At 30.5% G+C, this 20,484-nt stretch overlaps 1 protein-coding gene across 3 annotated transcripts in view; it reads right to left on the bottom strand.

Moving 5' to 3' along the window:
- Nucleotides 1-20,484, bottom strand: part of LOC134833238 (semaphorin-1A) — a 59,244-nt gene continuing 38,760 nt past the window's right edge. For 2 of the 3 annotated variants that reach the window (XM_063847495.1, XM_063847496.1), the window contains exons 3-9: nt 15,306-15,359; nt 4,996-5,252; nt 4,794-4,881; nt 3,435-4,096; nt 896-1,846; nt 628-829; nt 1-564 (exon numbers count right to left, since the gene is read on the bottom strand). In XM_063847495.1, the coding sequence (XP_063703565.1) occupies nt 324-564; nt 628-829; nt 896-1,846; nt 3,435-4,096; nt 4,794-4,881; nt 4,996-5,110 (2,259 nt within the window). In that variant the 5' untranslated portion in view covers nt 5,111-5,252; nt 15,306-15,359 and the 3' untranslated portion in view covers nt 1-323. The remainder of the gene's footprint in view (nt 565-627; nt 830-895; nt 1,847-3,434; nt 4,097-4,793; nt 4,882-4,995; nt 5,253-15,305; nt 15,360-20,484) is intronic. The other variant, XM_063847497.1, reaches the window with a different exon arrangement.

The raw sequence follows: 20,484 nt of genomic DNA, 5'->3' as shown, positions 1-20,484 counted from the left end.
TAACAATTTTTTTTCCTAAATTCTAACAAGCGGTGACTTGACTAATATTATTATATTTCATTTTTTTTATAATTTTTAAATATTTTTTAACATTTTGTATCATTTTTTATCATATTAAAGGCCTTAAAAGCACTGTATGTATTTTTTTATATATTTTTTTTTATAATATTTGTCATGAATTTTTATAATTATTTTATTCTAAGCTAAAAAAAATATTTAAATTAAAATAGTTAAAAATTAAAACTTTGTACAATTTTTTTTTTGTTTCATTCGCACTACTAGCATACACTTTCTCTCGCTCTCGCATATTTTTCGGACACTTTCTAAATATAAGTCTTCTTCACTTTCTGCAACGTTCCAGTCTTGTAAGGAATTTCTTTCTCTAAGCTTTCCGTCGAGTTCTTGCACTCGTGATTCCGGTCTTTCGAGTCGAGTTCCAACTCGAGGTTATCTTTCTTGTTATTGCATGGCGACGTAAAGGTGTTTGTTGTGTTCATGAGTAAGTTGATGTCCTTGCCGCTATTCCGATTTGGCGGCGGAAGGATTGGACGCGATTTACCAGTCCTGTAAAATTAAAAATTAATGAGTTTCTTGTGGAAAAATAAAGAAATCGAAAGTTTTACGTACCAGCTCAATTGATTCCGATGATGTTCCGAAGGGAAGGGATCGTTTTTTGAACACCGTTTTGACATGACAACACCAAAAATGACACCAGCCATAGTCGCGATTGCTACAATTATCACCCAGAATCCCAAACTGGCGGTATTGGTTTGAACTTGATTGATGGTGGGGTCGGAAATCTCACGGGGAACAGGCTCCAAGGAATCTACTGAACAAAAAATTAATGAAAATTAATAAATTTTTCAAATTTCATCAAAAAATTAAGTTAAATTACCGTCAAGTTGATGGAATCTAATAATTTCATTGGCAAGTTCGTTATTATCGAGCGTGCTGCCAAAGTTAATTCCAGATCGTCCGACTCCCGTTAACGTCGCATGAGCAGGCGTTTGAATAACAACTGGCGGTTGTTCCACCAAATTCTCGTCATTGTAATATTTTTTGCACATTTTGGTTTTTTGTTTGCCTGTCAAGTCCTGAATGAAGATATCCTTGGCATTTTTCGCAGTGTTATCGTAGATCGAAGAACATTCGTGATTGGTGTCATGCCACATGCAATACGGATCTTGCAGCGCTAAGCAATCTCGGCATTTGGTCATTTCCTTGCAATTGTACAACGGAATTGAGACAATTCTTCCTTGTCCGACGACAATTAAACTATTTGTTGTCTTCGAAACTCTCAATTCGGACACTCGAGTACCATGAGGCAATGCTTGCGTATCCGAAATCACCGAAGTATCGACATCCAAAACGTCTGGCGCGCGTGTATTTGTGAATTTAATGACACGTCCGTCATCGGTGCCAACAAATACCACATCGTACTTCTTGCCGTTTAAGGCCTCAACTTGTGCATCTACCGCAATTGCCGTTAAACGATACTGCAAACTGACTTTAACAAAGAGTGGTTGTCCGTAGAGTGATGGCACCGAGGCATCCATGAGTGTGTGCGAGCGAACAAAGTTGACCGTCATGCTGGGAAGTGTTCGGGAATCGTCGACGCAAGTGCCAGGACGTGGTGAGGGAACATTTTCCTCGGGCACTGGAAGCCAATTTGATGTTGCAGTTTTCTGAGCACGGAATCGACCCTCGAACGCATCCATGATGTCACTGATGGCAAATGCGCACACAGCTGAACCTCCAATGGCATTCACCGGAGTCGTCATTACCATGTAGATAATTGCATTTCGGTCACCGCCGTAAATTCCTTCCATGATTTTAGTAGTTGCCTCTGAAAAATTCAAACAAAAAATTAAAAATGTGAAAAATCAAAAGATTGCAATGCAAAAACAAGCCACGAACGGATCACCCTATATGTCGTCGTGCGTACATTACTACAATTTTCTCAATAAATAAACGCTATTCGAGGAATTTTAACTAAGTAATTTACATTACGTCGATATATTTAATTAGACACATTTACATATAATTAACAAACATTCATCTGATTGCTTGTGTGAATATGGCATTGTGTTGCGGAATGTTTGCGATATTGCGGGCAAACGCATTCAAAAGGAAAAACCGATCAAGGGCTCATATTGATAACGAAAATCGCACGATTTGCGGTCGAGATGCAACGAGTCAGCTTAAAATACGAGGCAGATCTTATCTAATGCACTTCAGGTCACAAATTCAATTAGGTTGCAGCCGTTTCAGAAAATGTCCTTCACTCACAACAAATTAATAATCTTCAATTTTATTGTTATTTCGCGATTGTTTGTTGATTATAACTTGAGCAATTAATCAAAACGAGTTTCTATTGTTTATATTTCTAATAAATTGTGGAATGCAGCATCAATCATAACCTGTTAACGCGACTAACAAGGAAGATTTATTCGCTTTTTATGGGAATCAGAGACATTTTTTAGCATTACATTGGATGCAAGTCATTCAAAAGCGATTATTTGATCAGTTTTTTTTTATAAAAAAAATAATGTCTCGTTTTTAGAAAATTGAATAAAGAAGTTGAAATTTAAATAAAAAAATTAAATTTTTAAATTTCTCCCAAACTAAGTAAATTTTGCGAAAATCGAAAAATGATGATAATAATTTTAATTTTTTTACTAACAAAATAATTAAAGCTTAAAGTTTATACTTGTGTTAAAATTAATCGTTTTAAAATTTTTTTTTGATCAATTTTAATTCAAAAAATTTTTTTTTTTCAAATTTTTTTTTTTTTTTCAAAAAATTTTTTTTTTCAAAATTTTTTTTTTTTCAAAAAATTTTTTTTTTCAAAATTTTTTTTTTCAAAAAATTTTTTTTTTCAAAAAATTTTTTTTTCAAAATTTTTTTTTTCAAAAAATTTTTTTTACTATGAAAAGTTTTTGTAATTCGATTTTTTTCTAAAATTATTAAATTTCAAAAAGGACGTGTAAAAATTTATATTTTTTTGTCATTGAAATAGACTAAAATTTTATCGAATTTACAAAATTTCTTTCTAACAATATTAAAAAAATTCTAAAATATTAAAGCCAAACTTTGAATATTTTTTTTTCTGATATTTTGAGGTCTCAAATAATGATGCTTCACAATTTTAAATTGTACTTGCTTAATTGTAAACAAATCATCCGCGTAATAAATATTGAATAAGAAATCATCACATCTGCATTCATTCACGCCTCAAGCAAACACAATTGCTTCATTGAAAATTGACGACGACGTGTATTAATAAAATACTTTGATTCATAGTTTCCTGATATTTAAATAAATAATTGATACTTCAACGTCCACTGTTCTCTTCTAATTAATTTATTGAGCAATTGTAGCAATTTACGGTGATTCACGGCAAATTTTTTCTAAATATTTCATGCAATACTTACGTATCTCATCGAAGTAAAATGGAAATTCTCCGGGCATCGAGCAATTCAAGCGAGATTTCAAGAAACTCGTCCAACGATCGCCGAATGGATGCGGTCCGCCACGATCATTTTTACAAACACGTCCAACACGGGAATAAATTGTCTTGCCGCAATTCATGTATTCCATCGCCACTTCGCGGAAAAAGAAGAAAACGTAACCGTTGTAATCGACGGCAGACACAAAAGCCGGTTGATTCAATTGTTTGAAGTCATATTGCTCCGTGCGTTGTCCTTCGCGATAAATCAGAGGATCAGCACCCGAAAAATCCGCTACAGTAGCGGAATACAAATATCCATCGGCAAACACATATGTGCTATTGTGCTTTGGATTGTACGGACAACGACCTTGTGCTTCCATCTCTTTCGACATCTTGAAGCGACTTTCGTCAGAACTTTGATCCAAGACGTTGTAGTAACGACAGAGCGGCTTGTAACTGTTTGTGCCGCAAAGCATGATCTGGTTGTCGGAAATCCGGGCAAAGACACGTACGTAGTTTTGACACTCGGACTCGTTTTTACCCTTGAGCGTGCATAACTGCTGATGCGCGTCCGATGACTTCCACTCGATGCGTTCACGGGTATTTTCAATCAAGCCGTTCATGCTGATGTTGTACAAGGCATTTCTGAAAAAAACAAGAAAAAAAATGATAATTATGCTTCGTGAGTGTGCATGAGATGCAAATGTCAAAGAAGAAAAGTTGATTAATGTTCGATAAAGGGACAAGATCGACGAATCGACCGACATGACAACAAAAACTGTCACATTTTTATGTTATTAATGGATGAAAGACGGCCTGCTTGACATCCAAACCCACCCGGATCGAACTTTTTTTGTCTTAAATTGTCTCAAAGTGCTGTTTTATGAGAAAATTATCCAATTAGCTCTAATTGAGAAAAAACTAACTCATAAAATTTGAGTAAAAATTAAATATTATATTTTGCAAATACTAAAAAAAATCTAAAAATTAACAAAAAACGGTAATTCTTCTAAACACTTGACAAAATAATCGTCTTAAAAGTCACAAAAAATCATTAAGACCAATGCAAAGAACTTTTTTTGCTTAGAACAGACCACTCCCGTACTATTCTTTTCGCTTTGTAATATAATCTTCTTACTCCATTGTCTTTCATAAAAGTTCTTAAAATCGTTCAACAATGGCATTGTCAACGTCGGTCGCTCATCAACTATCAATCATTTTTTTATTACATTTTAAATTGTTTCCACTTAAAATTTTTGTTAATGATATTCCGATCATGTCTCCTTTTCGAGCAAAAATCCATCAATTTCTTGCACAAAAGTAAAATTTGACTTTGACTTACCTAGCACCGACTAACAGCGTATAATCATCCTGATCCAACACTTTGAAATAATCCGAAGCATTACCGAAAAATGTTGACTGTTTCTCATCTAAATTTGACAAAAAAAAAGATAAATAAATAAAAATCAATAAATTATCGGATTAACGAGCCCAGATAAAAAAAAAATAATAAAAAATAAATATTAAGACAAAAAGGAACTTACCATATTTGACTAAAAATTTTGGTTGTGAGCTGGGAGTCCACGACGAGACTGTCGTTATCACAATAATCAGCAATAAATGCGTTGTTAAGAATATTTTTGATGTTAATTCAGTCATTTTTATGATTATTATTTTGTAGCTAAAACTAAGTTAATATAATATCAATTTATTGATTTAATTTTTTTTTCGATTTATTTCTCTCTGCTCTTCGTATTTTCTAAACTTCCATAATTTTGACGATGATTTGAGGTGTGTTAACCTGAAACGATACAAAAAAAAATGGGCAAATAAATATCAGGTCACAAAATTATGCAGAAAAAAGTGTCTTAATTAACATTTTTTTTAAGATGACAACCTGATGAGTGTCTTGCAAAACGATAAATAATGAATGTCAATGTCATGTGAAAAATTTTTTTTTTGTAAAAATTACCAAATTTCCGTCACTTTTTCACTTCACTTGTTGTTTGGTAATTCGTTACAAGCAAGAAACAAAAATAAAAACAAAGAATAATCTGCATTAGAATAAATTCACACAACGCACACACAGGCAAGTCATTAGCATAATGGCCTTGTTTTGATCGTACAAAGATAAAATGGCAAACAGACAGTTAGCAATTGTGTGTCGTTTACTTTTTTTTCGTGTTGACGACGATTTCTTTCTAAATCTAAACAAAATTCAGTAAACTGAACATGTGTTGGACAAAATTTGAATATTTTATTGTTCAACCAAAAAAGTTCTGTGTAGTTTTTTTAAGCGTAACGGGATTTAGAAGAGTTATCGATAAGTTTTGAGATAATTTTTAAGCAAAAAATTGATTCTGATGTCATTGTTAAAAAAAATCTGAAAATTTAAACAAATCAAAATTTAAGATTTTAATTTTTAGACCCTTTTTGCACCAAATATCTCATTAAAATTCGTCCATGAAGTCAATTTTCAAGCCCTTTTGCATTTGTTTCAATACAAAATAAAAAATCATCAACACTCCCAAAAAACAATCCAACGAAGGAACGTCATCTCATGTCACTCTGAACATTTTTTCGTCATTCCTGTGTTTCTGTCATTGAGAGTTTGCTGCATGTTTTTTCTGTTATGACATTGCTAATTGCATTCAATTCCATTTTATTTTTTTTTGTCTGTTCTTTTAGTTCATGCTCCGAACTCAATGTTATTAAAACTAAATTGGGTGTGGTAAGCATATGACGACAAACGACAGAAATCTCGACACAAGACAAAGAAATTGCTTTTTAATGGAAAGAACACAAAAAATTGACGCTTATGATGGCCAAACTAATTATTTATTATTATTTTTTTGTTCGTTCCTCAACGAGCGACAACGACATAAAAATAATAAATATTATAATTAATATTACATAAATCAAGTAAACTCGAAATTTATTAAAAAAATGTTCACACGAGACTCGCACACTTTTTTCTTTTGTGTAGCTTTTGACATAAATCACAACAAAAGCGCAAAGAAGAAACAAATGACGAAAAATGTCATTTTTTTATTATGATGTTAATTAGATTTGTTATGAAATTGTTAATGGACTGGACGAGATTGAATAATAAATAGCAACGAAAATTAATAATAAATAATTTTTTTCGACATCAAAAACTAAATTTTAATGGAATAAATATTAACACGGGTTGTTCCGTAATTAAATGAGAAAATTGCATGTTCAATAATTCGGATTACATCAAAATGAGCACAGCTTGACTTTTTAAAAGGACTTCAGCGAATTTATCACACTCGTGTTGCTTAATCTCTTTTTGATGTCAATTTCAGAAATTTACGACATGCATCGCCCTTTGCGTCGAGTGTCAGTGCACAAAAACGGATTTTAAGCCCTTTTAATCAGATTAGATGACATTGAAAGCAAATCACGGTCGAACGCGAGTGAATTTGTACCGGATTAAATATGCAAACATGTGAGGAAGAATGTATTTTGTTATTGTTTGTTTTGATTTTTTCATAAAAATAAATAAACGATGCACAAAATAATATTCTATAATAAGGTATTTTGATAAAAAGGCACGTTTCGGCACCCATGGTCTCGTAAGGGAGAATTGTTGTGTAAATAAAAAGTTGTTTTGGCGCAAATGAACATTTGTAAGATTTGTAAAACGCACATTTTGAACAAGGTTTAACATTCAAAACAAAAAAATTTACAAAAAAAAAAATATAAAAAAAAAACTTTTTAAGTCAAATGGGGCCAAAAATATTTAACTTAAGCAAAAACTTAAAATTGGATAAAAATGAAATCAATTTTTGACTTAAAAGGCTTTAACTAAAAAAAAAAAATTTCTCAATAATATTCAAAAACTATTTGATTTTTTGTTTTTTCTCAAACTTAAGTTATTAAGTCAATAAATAAATTCTTAAGTTAAATCTTTGAATCTCAAGTTTCAGTAAAAAAAAAACTTTTTCCGAGAAGCAAAAGTCGAAATTGCCCAAAAAAGTTCAAGTCACATAACTCACAACAAAGTTCCGAGATTGTAAATCTCACTTCTAGGTCACAAATGTCATCACACGCCCAGTCAATACAACTAGTAGTTGCAGTATTTCTCATTAAATCTTGAATAAAGTACATTTTTTATTCGTTAACCATCGATGTCGACCATCAATGGACCATAAACACACATCGTATCGATTGCAATAACAAAACTCATAAATAACTATTTTTTGGCATTGCATCTCTTGTACATCTTATTTTTTAAGATGTAATCAATACTCCTTGTTTTTTTTTATAATAAATAAAGATAAATAACACAAAGTTCAATCAATAAATTGCTTCTCTCTTCTCTTCGACTCGTCTCAAGTCGTTTTTTGACAGGAAAATTAAATTTGCATTGATTGACCGATGGCTTAACCGACAAACAACAACAACAAAAAAAGAAAGAAAGAAGCAAGTTTTTTGTCTTTTCTCTGCAAATCTTACGTAATATAGTGTATCGATATCGAGACTCCACTTGGATTTTATTGATACGACCACTTGTTACGAAACTTTTTTTTTTCATTAATTTTCATTTTATTGAATTGAAAAATACGTTAAGAGGCAAATTAATTCGAAAATTAACTTTTAAAGCAACAACAAAACGTTTTTTAATCAAAAACTGGTATTTTGTCGGAGATCATCACCTATACCATACCAACGAAAAAAAGGAGATTTATGAGTATAATTAAATATAAACACACTCCAGCGAAGACATCGAGACAATAAACTTGTAAATGGGACAACGACTATGTTGTTGACATTGTTAAACACTAAAGAACTTGATTGATTCTCGTTTATGATCCATCGATCACGACGAACACACAACTTCAAGCTAATAATTAAATTTTTCGAACTATTATTAAAAACCATAAATAATATATGCGATCGTCACGTTTTGTCCCAAAAAATTGTTGAACACTTTTATCGCCAAATCGATCTAATTTGTGCTAATCAAGCGAGCAGCAGCCGCCGCGAGAGGTCAAACATGGTTATTGTCCAAAAAAAAAAATGCTTATTACAACATCATCCGTAAACATAACGCCCATTATTACGAGAAAAGCAGCGCAAATTATGCGTGTATGACGTTTCACTTTTGCGCGGCATGATGGCTTGCACCTCAATCCGCTCTGAATTTTAAATGCATGGTCATGGATTGTTTTGCGGATTGGAAATTCGTTCTGGTGAGTTATATTTTGGCGAAATAATTAACGAAATTGGTCGATTTTGGATTTTTTTTATTGAGAAATCGAGGTCAATCTTATTAACAAGAGACACACTTAATTTTTTTTTTCTTCAAAGCACATTCAAAAGGGCATAAAACTACAAAAAAGCATTAAAAAAAAGTCAAGTGGAGCCATAAAACTAACAGAAAAACATTTAATGATGCTCTACTTGACTTGAAAAGACCGACAGAACAGACACATTTAACGTTGAATTTGCATTTTTATTGTCGCATTTCCTTTTCAAAATCTTTTGGAGAAAAAAATGTCAACGGGGAGTAGTTTTAGAGTAACATACACTCATAACAGATGAGAAAAAAATTTCTTCCGAATTTTGTGTCTGGATAGGCTTTTTATGTGTTTTCAATTGTTGAACTAGAAAGATTTATGTTTTGTAAGAGACAAAAGTTTATGAAAATTTAAATCAATCATAACTGAAGAGAAAACGAAGTCCCTTGAGGTTTATAAAAAATTAAATTTAATTTAAAATTAATTAAAAATAAAATAAAATGATTAAATTAAATTTTAAAAATTTAAATCAAATTAAAATTTTAATTAATTAAAAAAAAATAAACGAAATATAAAATTTAAATAAATTAAAAAAATAAATTAAATTAAAAATTTAAATTAATTTAAAAATTAAAGAAATTAAAAATTAAATTAGAAAAGTAAATTTAAAACGAAATTTAAAAATTAATTAAAATTAAAAAAAAAACTATTGGAAGCCTAAAAGAATTAAAAAAGCAATTTTGTCCCACTGAGAGACAAAAACCATTCTGAAATGGCAAAAACTGCAGTTCCTCTACGCTCTAATGTTTTACTTCCTTTCCGTCTTTTTGCCTTCAACTCTACTTTGCTTGCCATCCACAACAAATAAACACAAAACTAATTTTCTTTTGTTGAAATAATGAATCCCGTCTCTCTCCCATTATTATTATATTATACAACCAACTATTTATAACTTAACATTCGTAAAGTCGTAAAGCAATGCATGTAAGTTTTTTTGCTCATATGTCACGTTTTACTCTGTTTTCAATTGCTTTCTAAGACATTTGTTTGGAAATTTAGTGGTTACTTTGTTGTAAACTTTTGTAAATTACTGAAAAAAAAATTATACAAACAAAAGATTTTCTCTCGCTTCATGTTTTGTTTATGCGCTTTGTTTTGTGTTTTTTGCTCTTTTATTTGAATAAATTATTACAATTGCAAAAAAAAAAGTCTCACACATAAATTTCGAAAATAAATACCACATAAATAATGATAGAGAGTGAAAATACGACAATAAACAAGTAAACGGATTGTTATTTTGCTAATTTGTCTCTTGTCTAAAAAAAACTTAAACGGTTCAAAATTGGGGAGATTTTTGTGTATTTACACATTAACAAACAATTTTAAAAATAAAATTACATGTAATTTGTATAAAAAATACGTTCAATCTATTTTGGGCATGGCAATCATGTTTAATTATTTAGATATTTATTACTTTATTTAACGAACGACGCCAATCAAACATTTACAATCCTTTTTTTACGTTTGAGTAAACTAGACTAGTAAACAGTAGTCGATACATTTTATGCATCGTGATTACTATTCAGAAGTAATTAATTATTGGTTTCTGAGAAACTCGTATTCTTGACACGTTGTCGTCGTACGTTCGATAAATTCTCGGTGTCTTTTATTCCCCCTTGGTACGAAAAAAAAAATAAAATAAAAATTACTCGTTACTTAATATTCAAGGGAAATATTTACTTGCAAGATGTGACTCCAAAATGAAGTATACAGACGAACGTGGTATGCACTTGCAACAAAATGCTCTCTTCTTACATGATGGGAACAAAGGTGAAGCCACAATTGTTTGTATCATGTTGCATTTTTTTATTTTTTTTCGGGAATTCACTTTAGTGTAGTAGTAAAGTGACATCAGCATTCACCAGATGTGAGGTTAAGATGATAAAGGTGAGACAAAAGTGTTGTTTTGGACTTTTTACTACTAGAATACTCCAAACTTATTTTAAAATTTTTAATGCACGATTTTTTTTTAGAGGGAACGGGAAAAAATTGAAACATTTTTTGTGGAAAAATAACTTTTTAATGGACTGTGGAGTTCAAAACATGGCTTTCCAAATTTATAAGTTTAATTTTTTCATTTTATTTATTTTTTTTTTTTTTTTTTTTGAGAAAATTATTAATGCCAAAAAATTAAAATTAAATAAAACTGACAAAAAATTTTAAAAATTAATTTTAATTTAAGAAAAAAATATAAATTTCGTTTAAAATTGATTTTTTTTAATTTCTAGAGATTTATAAAAAATAAAAAAAAAAATTAGTTTATCATTGAAATTTTATTTTACTTTTTTTTTTGCCCCAGGGATAAAAACTTCGTAAACTTTACTTAAAAAAATTTTTTTTGGCTCATAATAAATTGAAAAATTTAAGTAAACTTGCTACACTGAACATGAAACATATCCAAGTTAATGTCAAAAACAGCCAAATTTATTTCTAAAGTCGTCTGAAGATTGACATTGACTGAATTTTAAGTAGCAAAACAGAATAATTTCTCGTGAAATCAAGGTCAAGAAGTTATCTGTTTAATAAATCAACTCTTTCACTCAATATTTTAAGATCTAAGAAGCTTTTTGAATCCTTTATATCTTCACATAAGACTGCTAATTACGTTTTATTCCATTTCACGGTAAGAAAGCGAGATACAACAAAAACCCCACACGCAGTAACATCAACATTTCACTTCCTTCTGATATAATAATTTACACCCTCGTATTACCGCAGCACAAATAACCACAAAAGCAACAACATTGAATGCCGAAACATGTTGCACATCGCCGTTGCTGCGCATCGCTTAAATACCCGGGTCCGTAATTAAAAAAGTGTTAATGCATAATGAAAAATATTTTAATGAAACGAGTGGTCAGTTTTCGCTTGCAACTCGAATGAGCATTGCTCGCATGCAAAGAGCAGGTAACTGACTCGAGTGGTTTTTTTCTGTGCATGCTTGGCTGCTTTTTCCTCTTCCCTTTGCTTGTTTGTTGGTTTAGTTAGATTAAAAGTTTTTTTTTCTTACTCTTAATTTTATGTTCAGTTTCCTCTTCAGTTTTTATTGGGAGATGTTGTTAAAGTTGTTCTCTCTTCTTTATCTTTTTCGTCCGTTCGCTTCTAACTTTTTTTTTCGATCGTTGAATTGGCGTTGAATGAAGAAATAAAGAAGAAGTTACATATCGGATGTCTATTTGGATTAACATTTCACACAGTATTGAATATCCTGTGGATATGTTCGTTCTTCGCTCTTCCACTTCATCTATTTATTCACTTTGTCTTGAAAAAAATTGCCATCGTTGCATGCCAAGAAGCTTTTAATTCTCGGTTGTTCTTTGTGGCAAAAGTTGCTCTTTTTTGTGTCTTGTGGCTAAATGTCTAGCAAACTTATTTTGTTGTCTGGGTTTCATTTTTCAAGACGATCGACAGAGTAATAATAGGCAAAAGTAGCCAAAGGCAACGATTTTGCGTGCGTTAAAATTTTCGATTTTTCATTAAAATAAATGTTTAAAAAAAAACTTTGTCAACCAAAAATTTTTGACAGAAAAAAATAAGTTTTAAAAAGATCATTCGAGGACATCGACACCTCCAATGCTACGTGTAAACAATGCAATGAGTGCAAGCACATAAAATTAAATCACAATGATTGCCTCAGGATATTTTTTATGAATAAATAGTTGTAAAACATCAGTCTCTTCTCTCTCTTTTTATTATTACCATTATTTTTTTGCTTCATTCTTGTTGTTGTCGCCGATCGTCGTCTTTGTACGTTAAAGTATAAAATTACCTTCCTTTTTTATCGGAGAGTAAATTGTTATTGTTATTAATATTACACATATGACGGTCAAAGAATATATAATTTAGTGATATTTAACAACAAAAACAGCAACAAGAAATTGTAACACTACAGTTTCTTTCAATTTCTTGCAAAAAATTTCAATAGAAAACTCGAGACGACCATTAAAAATTATGAAATATTGAAAAAAGAAATAGCTAAAGGGCTCTCTAATGGTCGTTTTTCATCATCATCATCATAATTATTAGCATTTATTTGCTCGTTTCTTTATTTTGGAAGCCAGACCACGCAACGTTCTTTATCAAATCGTTAAGTTAACATCATAATTATTGTAATTTTAACGTCCACACATCACACAAACACAAACGAACACCTAATTAAATGCACAACACTTCTAAATTGGGGCCCTTTTGTTGGCTAGACAAATAAACTGTGAAATATTGGTGTCTCGCAGTATCGTTCTAGCTTAAAAAAAGTGACATTTCTCAAAAAACTTGGCGTATTTAATACTTTAGGCTTGTATGTGACCCGTATTTCGCAGATATTTTATATTGCGCAACACGTTGTCAGGCACAACTTTCTTACATTCCATACTGTAAGAAATTTGTGTCTCGCAAGTTTGAAATTACGCGAGAGGTCAAAAAAATTAATATTCGGAAATTTATGACGAAAATAGATTTCTTCAATTTTTTGATTAAATTATTTTTAAAAAAATATTTTTGAATTATTTTTTTATTTCATTTATTTTTTTTTAGCAATGTTTCAGAAAATTATTGCGATGTGTATTCTTTTACGTTATCTTGACCAAATGTCCACAACGAACGTCTTGATTTGATGAACAAGAACGTAGATCCGTGCAGCAGACGAACCATTTCGTATCAATCTCGGCAAGGGCCTTTCAATTACGGCACACAAGGAAACAGAGGGAAAGAACGCACCGAATAAATTTGCATAGGATGTCGATCCCAAAAAATGAACTCTTCGGAATGGAGGATCTCCGAAATAGGAAAGGACTTTGGAATCTTTACGAATCATAATTTGATTGGTGACATGAATGTCGAAAAAATTAAACAGATTAACTTTTCTCTTATTTAAATAAATTTTCATAATGTAATAAAATAAAATTTCACGTCATAACATATCTTAAGTCTATTGGTCAATGTGCTTGAGATCTAACTGACCTGTCACACCTCTCACAAAAAAAAAGGAAAATATGGTACCGTTTATTCAAAATTTAGTTTTCATGAGAAAATTCAGTGTTTTTCTTTTGTAAAATATTTTCCTTATCAAAAAATTTTTAAAATGTCATAAAATTAAAAATTTTTTTTCGACAACAAAAAATTCTCATCTCGCAGATTTTCTTATGTTTGCGAAACATAAATTTTTGACAGTACAGTAATTTGTTAATTACCAAAGCTTCGTTGAGAAGTGCTATAAGTGCAGTCGTTTATTATAAACATTAATATTTATTTAGATATACCGAGACACGGACCCACATGAATGCAATGAATCATGAATTGGATTGTTGTTGAAATCAAAGTCGTCGCACTTTGCGCATTTAATGACACGAAGATGAATGCGGAAGCATTGCTGGACAACAACTAAGCGTAAATAATGTAAACATTATTAGTGTGGATTACATTGTTGCGCATTCAGTCGTTATTGTTAACAAATTTAATTTTTTTTCGCTTCAATTGTCCTCTCCATAAATTTTTCAAAGATTTTTTCTCTTGTCAGTCATGAATAAAAAAAAAATTAGAGTTAAGAAAGTTGCTCTTTGTCTACAATTTAAGTTGCTTGACGAAGAAGCGTTACTTTCGTAACCTTTTTTTTACTGCGTGAAGATGACTCTTGACGAACTCTCGACATAAATTATCACCACATAGATTCCTTTGTGCGCTGCAACATGACACATCAAAAATTTGTCTTGTTTTGACACGACAACGTGAAATTCCGTCTTCACTACTGAATGTTCTTCAATCGTCTTTTTTGTTGTCTGAGTCTCGAAAATTAGCATAAGAGGCATCACAAGTGAGATAAAAGTGAAAGGCCGCTAGAGCAACAATGGATGTCATGACCCAAGACACTCAACAAGTATTTAGTGGCATGTCTTTTACCACAAAAACGACGACGAAGAAACACAAAAGAAATCAGACCCCTTTTAATTTTCGAACAAATTTTCGCTTGGGGACGCTTATGACGCCGGATTTCTCGTTAAGAACATAATTTGTGGTTTTTTATTTTGTGTTTCCTTATTAGTTGGTGGTGGTTTTTACCTCTTTTGTCCAATTGGAACAGACTTCACAGCACGCAAACCTTATAATCCAAAAAACATGTCTTGTTAAAGTTCTTTCAAAGTTGATACAAAGTGATAAATGTGGTGAATCAAATTTTGTACGAACGCCACGCAAACAAAACCAGTTGCATTTCCGAAGAAAAAAAGATTAAAAGGGATTTGTAAGTCAAGTCAATTGTTAACAACCCAAGCAAATGTTTCTAAAAAATTGTTCAAATTCCCTCAAAAATCAATTTATTGCTTTATTTGCTTGCTTGCCTGCTTGCCAAAACGCAAAGTTGCTTCAGAAACTGGTTTTGTCATTTTTTCTGCAAACTCCAACAAGACAGGTTTTTGCACTTGTATCACGTAGAAATATTAACACACTGATTTGTGTAAAATTAATTCGCAGAAATCGCCACTTTTACAAAATTAAAAATAAAATTATGATGAAAAAAATTTGATAGAACTTACCGATTAAAAAATTTATGGATTTTTTGAACTTCACGTAAAATTAAAGTCGTTCATCTGAAAAATACAAAAAAAAATTAATTTATTAAAAAATTTTCAAATATTTAATTTAGAAAGCTTTATCCAGAATTTCCGGATGATTAACTAATGACGTCATGATGTACAAATTAGCATGAAATCACTTACAAAACATAACCACAAACGTTAATGAGACTCCTCAATAAAAACAAAAGCAATTCATCAAGATTAAAAGTTTTTTTCAAACAAAAAAGGATCGACACGTCACAAATTTTTTAATGTTTATGACTCAAGCAATACTGACATACTGAGCAAGTAAGTAAATTTTGATGTTTTAATCCGTCTTCACCATGAAACTGTCCTCTTTTCCTTTTTTTCTGTACATGTTTATCTATCTATCGACAGCAGACGTCTCAAATGCATGCCTGGACATAAACACAGACAACAACAAAAACAAAAAAAAATTGGTTAATAATAAATCACATTGAAAAAACAATTTGTAGTAAAATTTTTCTTTTCTTTTTAACATAACAACAACACAGCACTGAACGAACAATAGAGATGAGGGATCTTATCTAAAAACACACAGGCAAAAAAAAACAGACATTGTATGCATTGTAAGTACTTCCTCATCGCACATACCTGACCCAACCAAGATAGACCTTTTTCTTGCATAATTTTTATTTGTAGCTTAAATGCCACACACAATGCACATTTTCGAACTATTGGCTGATAAATGACTGGGGTCATAAGTGAGAAATGACTTGTCAAATGTGTCCCCCTTTGGAAAGAGGCATTTATTGCTTAATTTCACTAATCTCCAATCAAATCTAATATGATGTTTCGTAACACAAAAAAAAAATATTTTTTTACCCAAAACGAAGTGTGGGTGAACTTTGTCAACAATTACAAACGGAAATGATTACTAATTATGACGACGACGAGTCAAGTGCATTCACGCCGAACCATCAAGAAAGACACAAAAAGAAGAAATGAGAAAAAAAATTTTCGGTGAATGACCAAAATACTAAAATTACCAAAAATTAAACATTTTCGGTGAGAACCTTTTGCTGTAACCGATAAAATTTATGAGAGAACGTGTCATTACAACGTTCAACCGTATTTCCATATTTAGGGATACGATACAACAACAACAACGACACAAGTGCACCGACAACATTGTAAGTAAGTGCAGGAAAGCCGTAAGAATTATGTGTGTTCAAGTTTTAAAATAGAAATAAATTAAATGCAACACCATGCGTGGTGCCGTGCAGCGTGTTGTTGTTGTTATTTTTGTTGGGAATCGTTTGAAATGGAAGAAAATCACGGAAAGAAAATGTTTTTACAAACGAAACAAGTGTACAAATGAATATTTAATTATGTCTTTTTTTAATACCTTATTTTCGGGTTGTTTGGTAATTTATGACTTTATTCAAACTTCCTCTTCATCTGCTTTTATTTTACAGGTCAAGTCAGATTTAACCTGAATTCTCGTTAATACGAGCTTAATTAATTAAAACTTTCTCGACAAAAATAAAAATCGTATGATTCAGTTGGAATTTGCATAAATGAAGAGTTGCTTACTCAGCCAGCTAAAGGATAATAAAAATAAAAGAAAAAAAAATGTAAATGCCAAAAAGTCATGCAATGCGTCATGTCATTATTGTAAAATGGAAAATATGTACAGCTCATCTAAATAATAAAATACACATTGCTTGGCGGATTGAGTGGCATATAGCAGAAAATGGGTTAAATATGATAATAGTTGTAATAATTTCGAAGCAATTCCAACTTAATTCAAACCAAGCAATTCAAACTAAGCGGAAAGTTTAATCAAGTGAATAGTTTTTTATACGTTTTTTTTAGACAATTTTCCATTTCAAAATGATACCAGTGACTTGATAGCAAATCTCATAGCTAGTCAATAATATGTGTGGCGCCAAATAACTTGTCTTTTGTTTGTTTTTATCGCTTTTTCGCTAAAAAAAAAAATATGAGTTTATGTCACTTCCGATCCTTCGACATTTTGTTTGTTTGTTTTAAACCAAAAAAAAAAGTTAAGCAAAGAAAGACCACTAAAATGGCCCCAACGCTAAATAATAAGAATTATTAAGAATAATTGCTTTATATTTACTTGCTTTCCTTTTTTATTTAATACGTTTCGTGACATGAGTCATACAATGGTGGTCCCTTGCCATGCCATGTCGAGCCAATTCTTGTTCTCTTATTATGTTTTATGCATGTTGTCGTTGCAATTTTGCTCCCCTTTTTTATTTCTGTTCTTTCGTATTTCTTTTGTGTTGCGCGTTCGCGTACTTACTGGTATATTGCTCTTGTTGCAATGTCATGTCATGCACTTTTGTCTTTTTACCTCTTATTATTATTGTTATTAGTATTGCTGGTAATTCCGAACATTCGTATGGCTTGTTTTGTTTTATTTAAACGTTTTTTTTTAACAACCAGGAGCCAGAATTTTTTCAACTGAATTTTAAATTTAAACAAAAAATAAAGTCTGTCTGTCTAAAATTTCGAGTAATTGAGTCAAAAAGTCCGTTTACCAGTTTCTTATATGACCTGATTTTCTTGATTTTCTAAGTACTTCGTTACGTTACGACAATTACATCCTAACTAAATTACAGCGTACAAGTTAAAATTGCAATAATTCGAACAAAAAACATACCGTGAGGCAATAATTGTCATTTCGTACGTATTGATTCCGTTTCTTTGTAAATTTTTATGTGATAAGTACCTGCCAAAGGGTGAAATTACTCATACATTAAATTCCTTGTCTTGTCTGTTTGTTTATTTTTTTTTGTGTAATTTCCGCGGGGCATTCGTTTGGAACACAAGACCGCAACTGAAGTGATGGAAAATCAATATCCATATTTTGGTTTGGAGACCTACCTTAACACATAAAGGCAACAAAATCAACATCTGAGATCTATTTATATCACACACTCCATAATTTTTAGTGTTTTTTATTACTTTATGTGTGTATGAGTTTGAAACAGTCGGTCGTTAAAGTTTATTGTTTGTTAGAGTTCTCCGCAAGAGTTTTGAATTAAATTCATTTTTTTTTTTCGAGTGATGTATGTAGGAAAATTATTATTGTTATTATCCATGATTGTTTTTATAATCATTATTTTTATTAGAACACGAGAGTTGAGGAAATTTATGACTGTAAACAACATCATTTGCTTCAACTGTAATCTCGGATTAAAAGTCGTGTAGTAAAATGTAATCTGGTGTGGAAAGTTTAAATATGGTAAGGATCCTGATATAATTTCTATTTTAAAATTTTTATTTTATTTAGGCCGCACCAAATTTTTTTCTATGTTTTTGTCCCCTAAAATTTCAAATAAATTTGAAAAATTTAAAATTTTACCGAAATTAATTAAATTTTGTAAGGGCAAAAAAAATCAATTAAACGACCACTTTTGGACATTTTTGAACTTTCTTTTATTCGTTTTAAATTTTTTTTTTATTTTTAACGCATTTTTTATTCTTATTTCCATATTTTGTGCTGTACGTTGTAATTTTCGCAAAAAATTTTTAAAATACAAACGATGTTTTCAAACACATATCTTTGAAAAAAAAACGAAATTTAACATGAATTTTTTTCTAATTATTTTTTAAATTTTTTTTACAATTTGATGGTGAATTTTTTTTGTTAAATTTTTAACTTGAAATTCTGAATCATTTTAAAATCAAATCTCAAAAATAAAAAAAACTTTCTTTTCAGTATTTTTAAAGGGCCACAAATTTGTTAAAAAAAACGCAATGAAATATTTTGAAAACTTTTTTTTTTATTTTGCCCTGCAAATCCCATTTTGAAAAAAATGCGCCCATTTCAAATACATCGAAAAAAATTTGGAACGGCCTTATTTACTAAAAAAAATAATTTCAAATTTTAAAATAAATTTAAATTTAGTTATTTTCAAAACAAAATCTAATAAAAATCAGTAATTTTTTTGTTCAAAATCTTGAGAAAAAAAAACAAAATTTAAAAAAAAATATTAATATAGCGTTAATTAACGCTTTCATATGGAAGAAATTTATTGTTTTTCACTTTTAAAGACTTAATTAAAAAGTTTTAAAGATCTAATTAATTAAATTAGGGAAAAATTGCTATAAAAAATCCTGAAAATCGATTATACATTCTTGTTTTAAAATTTTGTGATTTTTTCATTTCATTTTCAAAATTTTATTTTAGTTTCCAGATTTTTTGAAACAATTTGTTTTAAATTTCATACTATTAAGTGATGATAAAATTTAAAAAAAGTTTTAAAAATCACAACAAAAGGGCGTCTGTTATATAAACAAACATCCATCCACGCGAATGTCGAACATCTTTCTTTCTACCACAATATTTGAACTAAAACCGTCATAAAAATTGATTTATTTGTTCGTTCCTGTACGTCTCGAGACAAAGAATATCACAACGGGTGACACTTTTAATAGTAAACAAGTGTGAACATCTTGTAAAACAAAAACGACGCGACACAAGTAGCTGCGCGCCTTCACACTTTATTTTTTTTTTCTTTTATCTTTATCCATTCATAATTTTCATATATACTACCTACAATTACTTTTATTTGTACTAAAGCACCAAATCACCATTAAATTAACTATTACACACTGCGTCACGTCGAAAAATTGTAATATTTGCGTTCATTCATGAAATCTCGTTTGTTATTATCTCCAAGTATCGGCGTAAGAAGTCTATAATATATTATTAAAGTTAGTTTAAATCGCATTTAAAGTGGATTGTATGTATAAACATATATTTACGCCACCACCGCTCCATCGCTATGCACAGCTATTGTAGACCTATTTCTAGTGGGACGCCATTATTTTATTCATTTCATTTAAAATTGTTGTTTAGTTAAGTTTCTTGTCCACTATGTAAGTAGCTTTATAATAATAATAATAGCAATAACGATGACTGTAATTCAACACGGCAGCGAAAAATGAAATATGACATTAAAAATGACCATAATCGGTTAACCAACAAGCATCCTCTCACTCTAGATGAGTTCTAGTTTTTTTTTTTTGCTGAAATCGTCGTAGATCACTGAGCAAATCGCATAAAAAATTTGCACATGGTCGGTCGATGTGGGTATCATGTTTCCTGTGCACAATTATATTTAGAGGTGTAATAATT

Source organism: Culicoides brevitarsis, chromosome 3 (genome assembly GCF_036172545.1).
Source record: "Culicoides brevitarsis isolate CSIRO-B50_1 chromosome 3, AGI_CSIRO_Cbre_v1, whole genome shotgun sequence".
NCBI lineage: Eukaryota > Metazoa > Arthropoda > Insecta > Diptera > Ceratopogonidae > Culicoides > Culicoides brevitarsis.
This window is presented reverse-complemented; position numbering and strand designations above follow the sequence as displayed.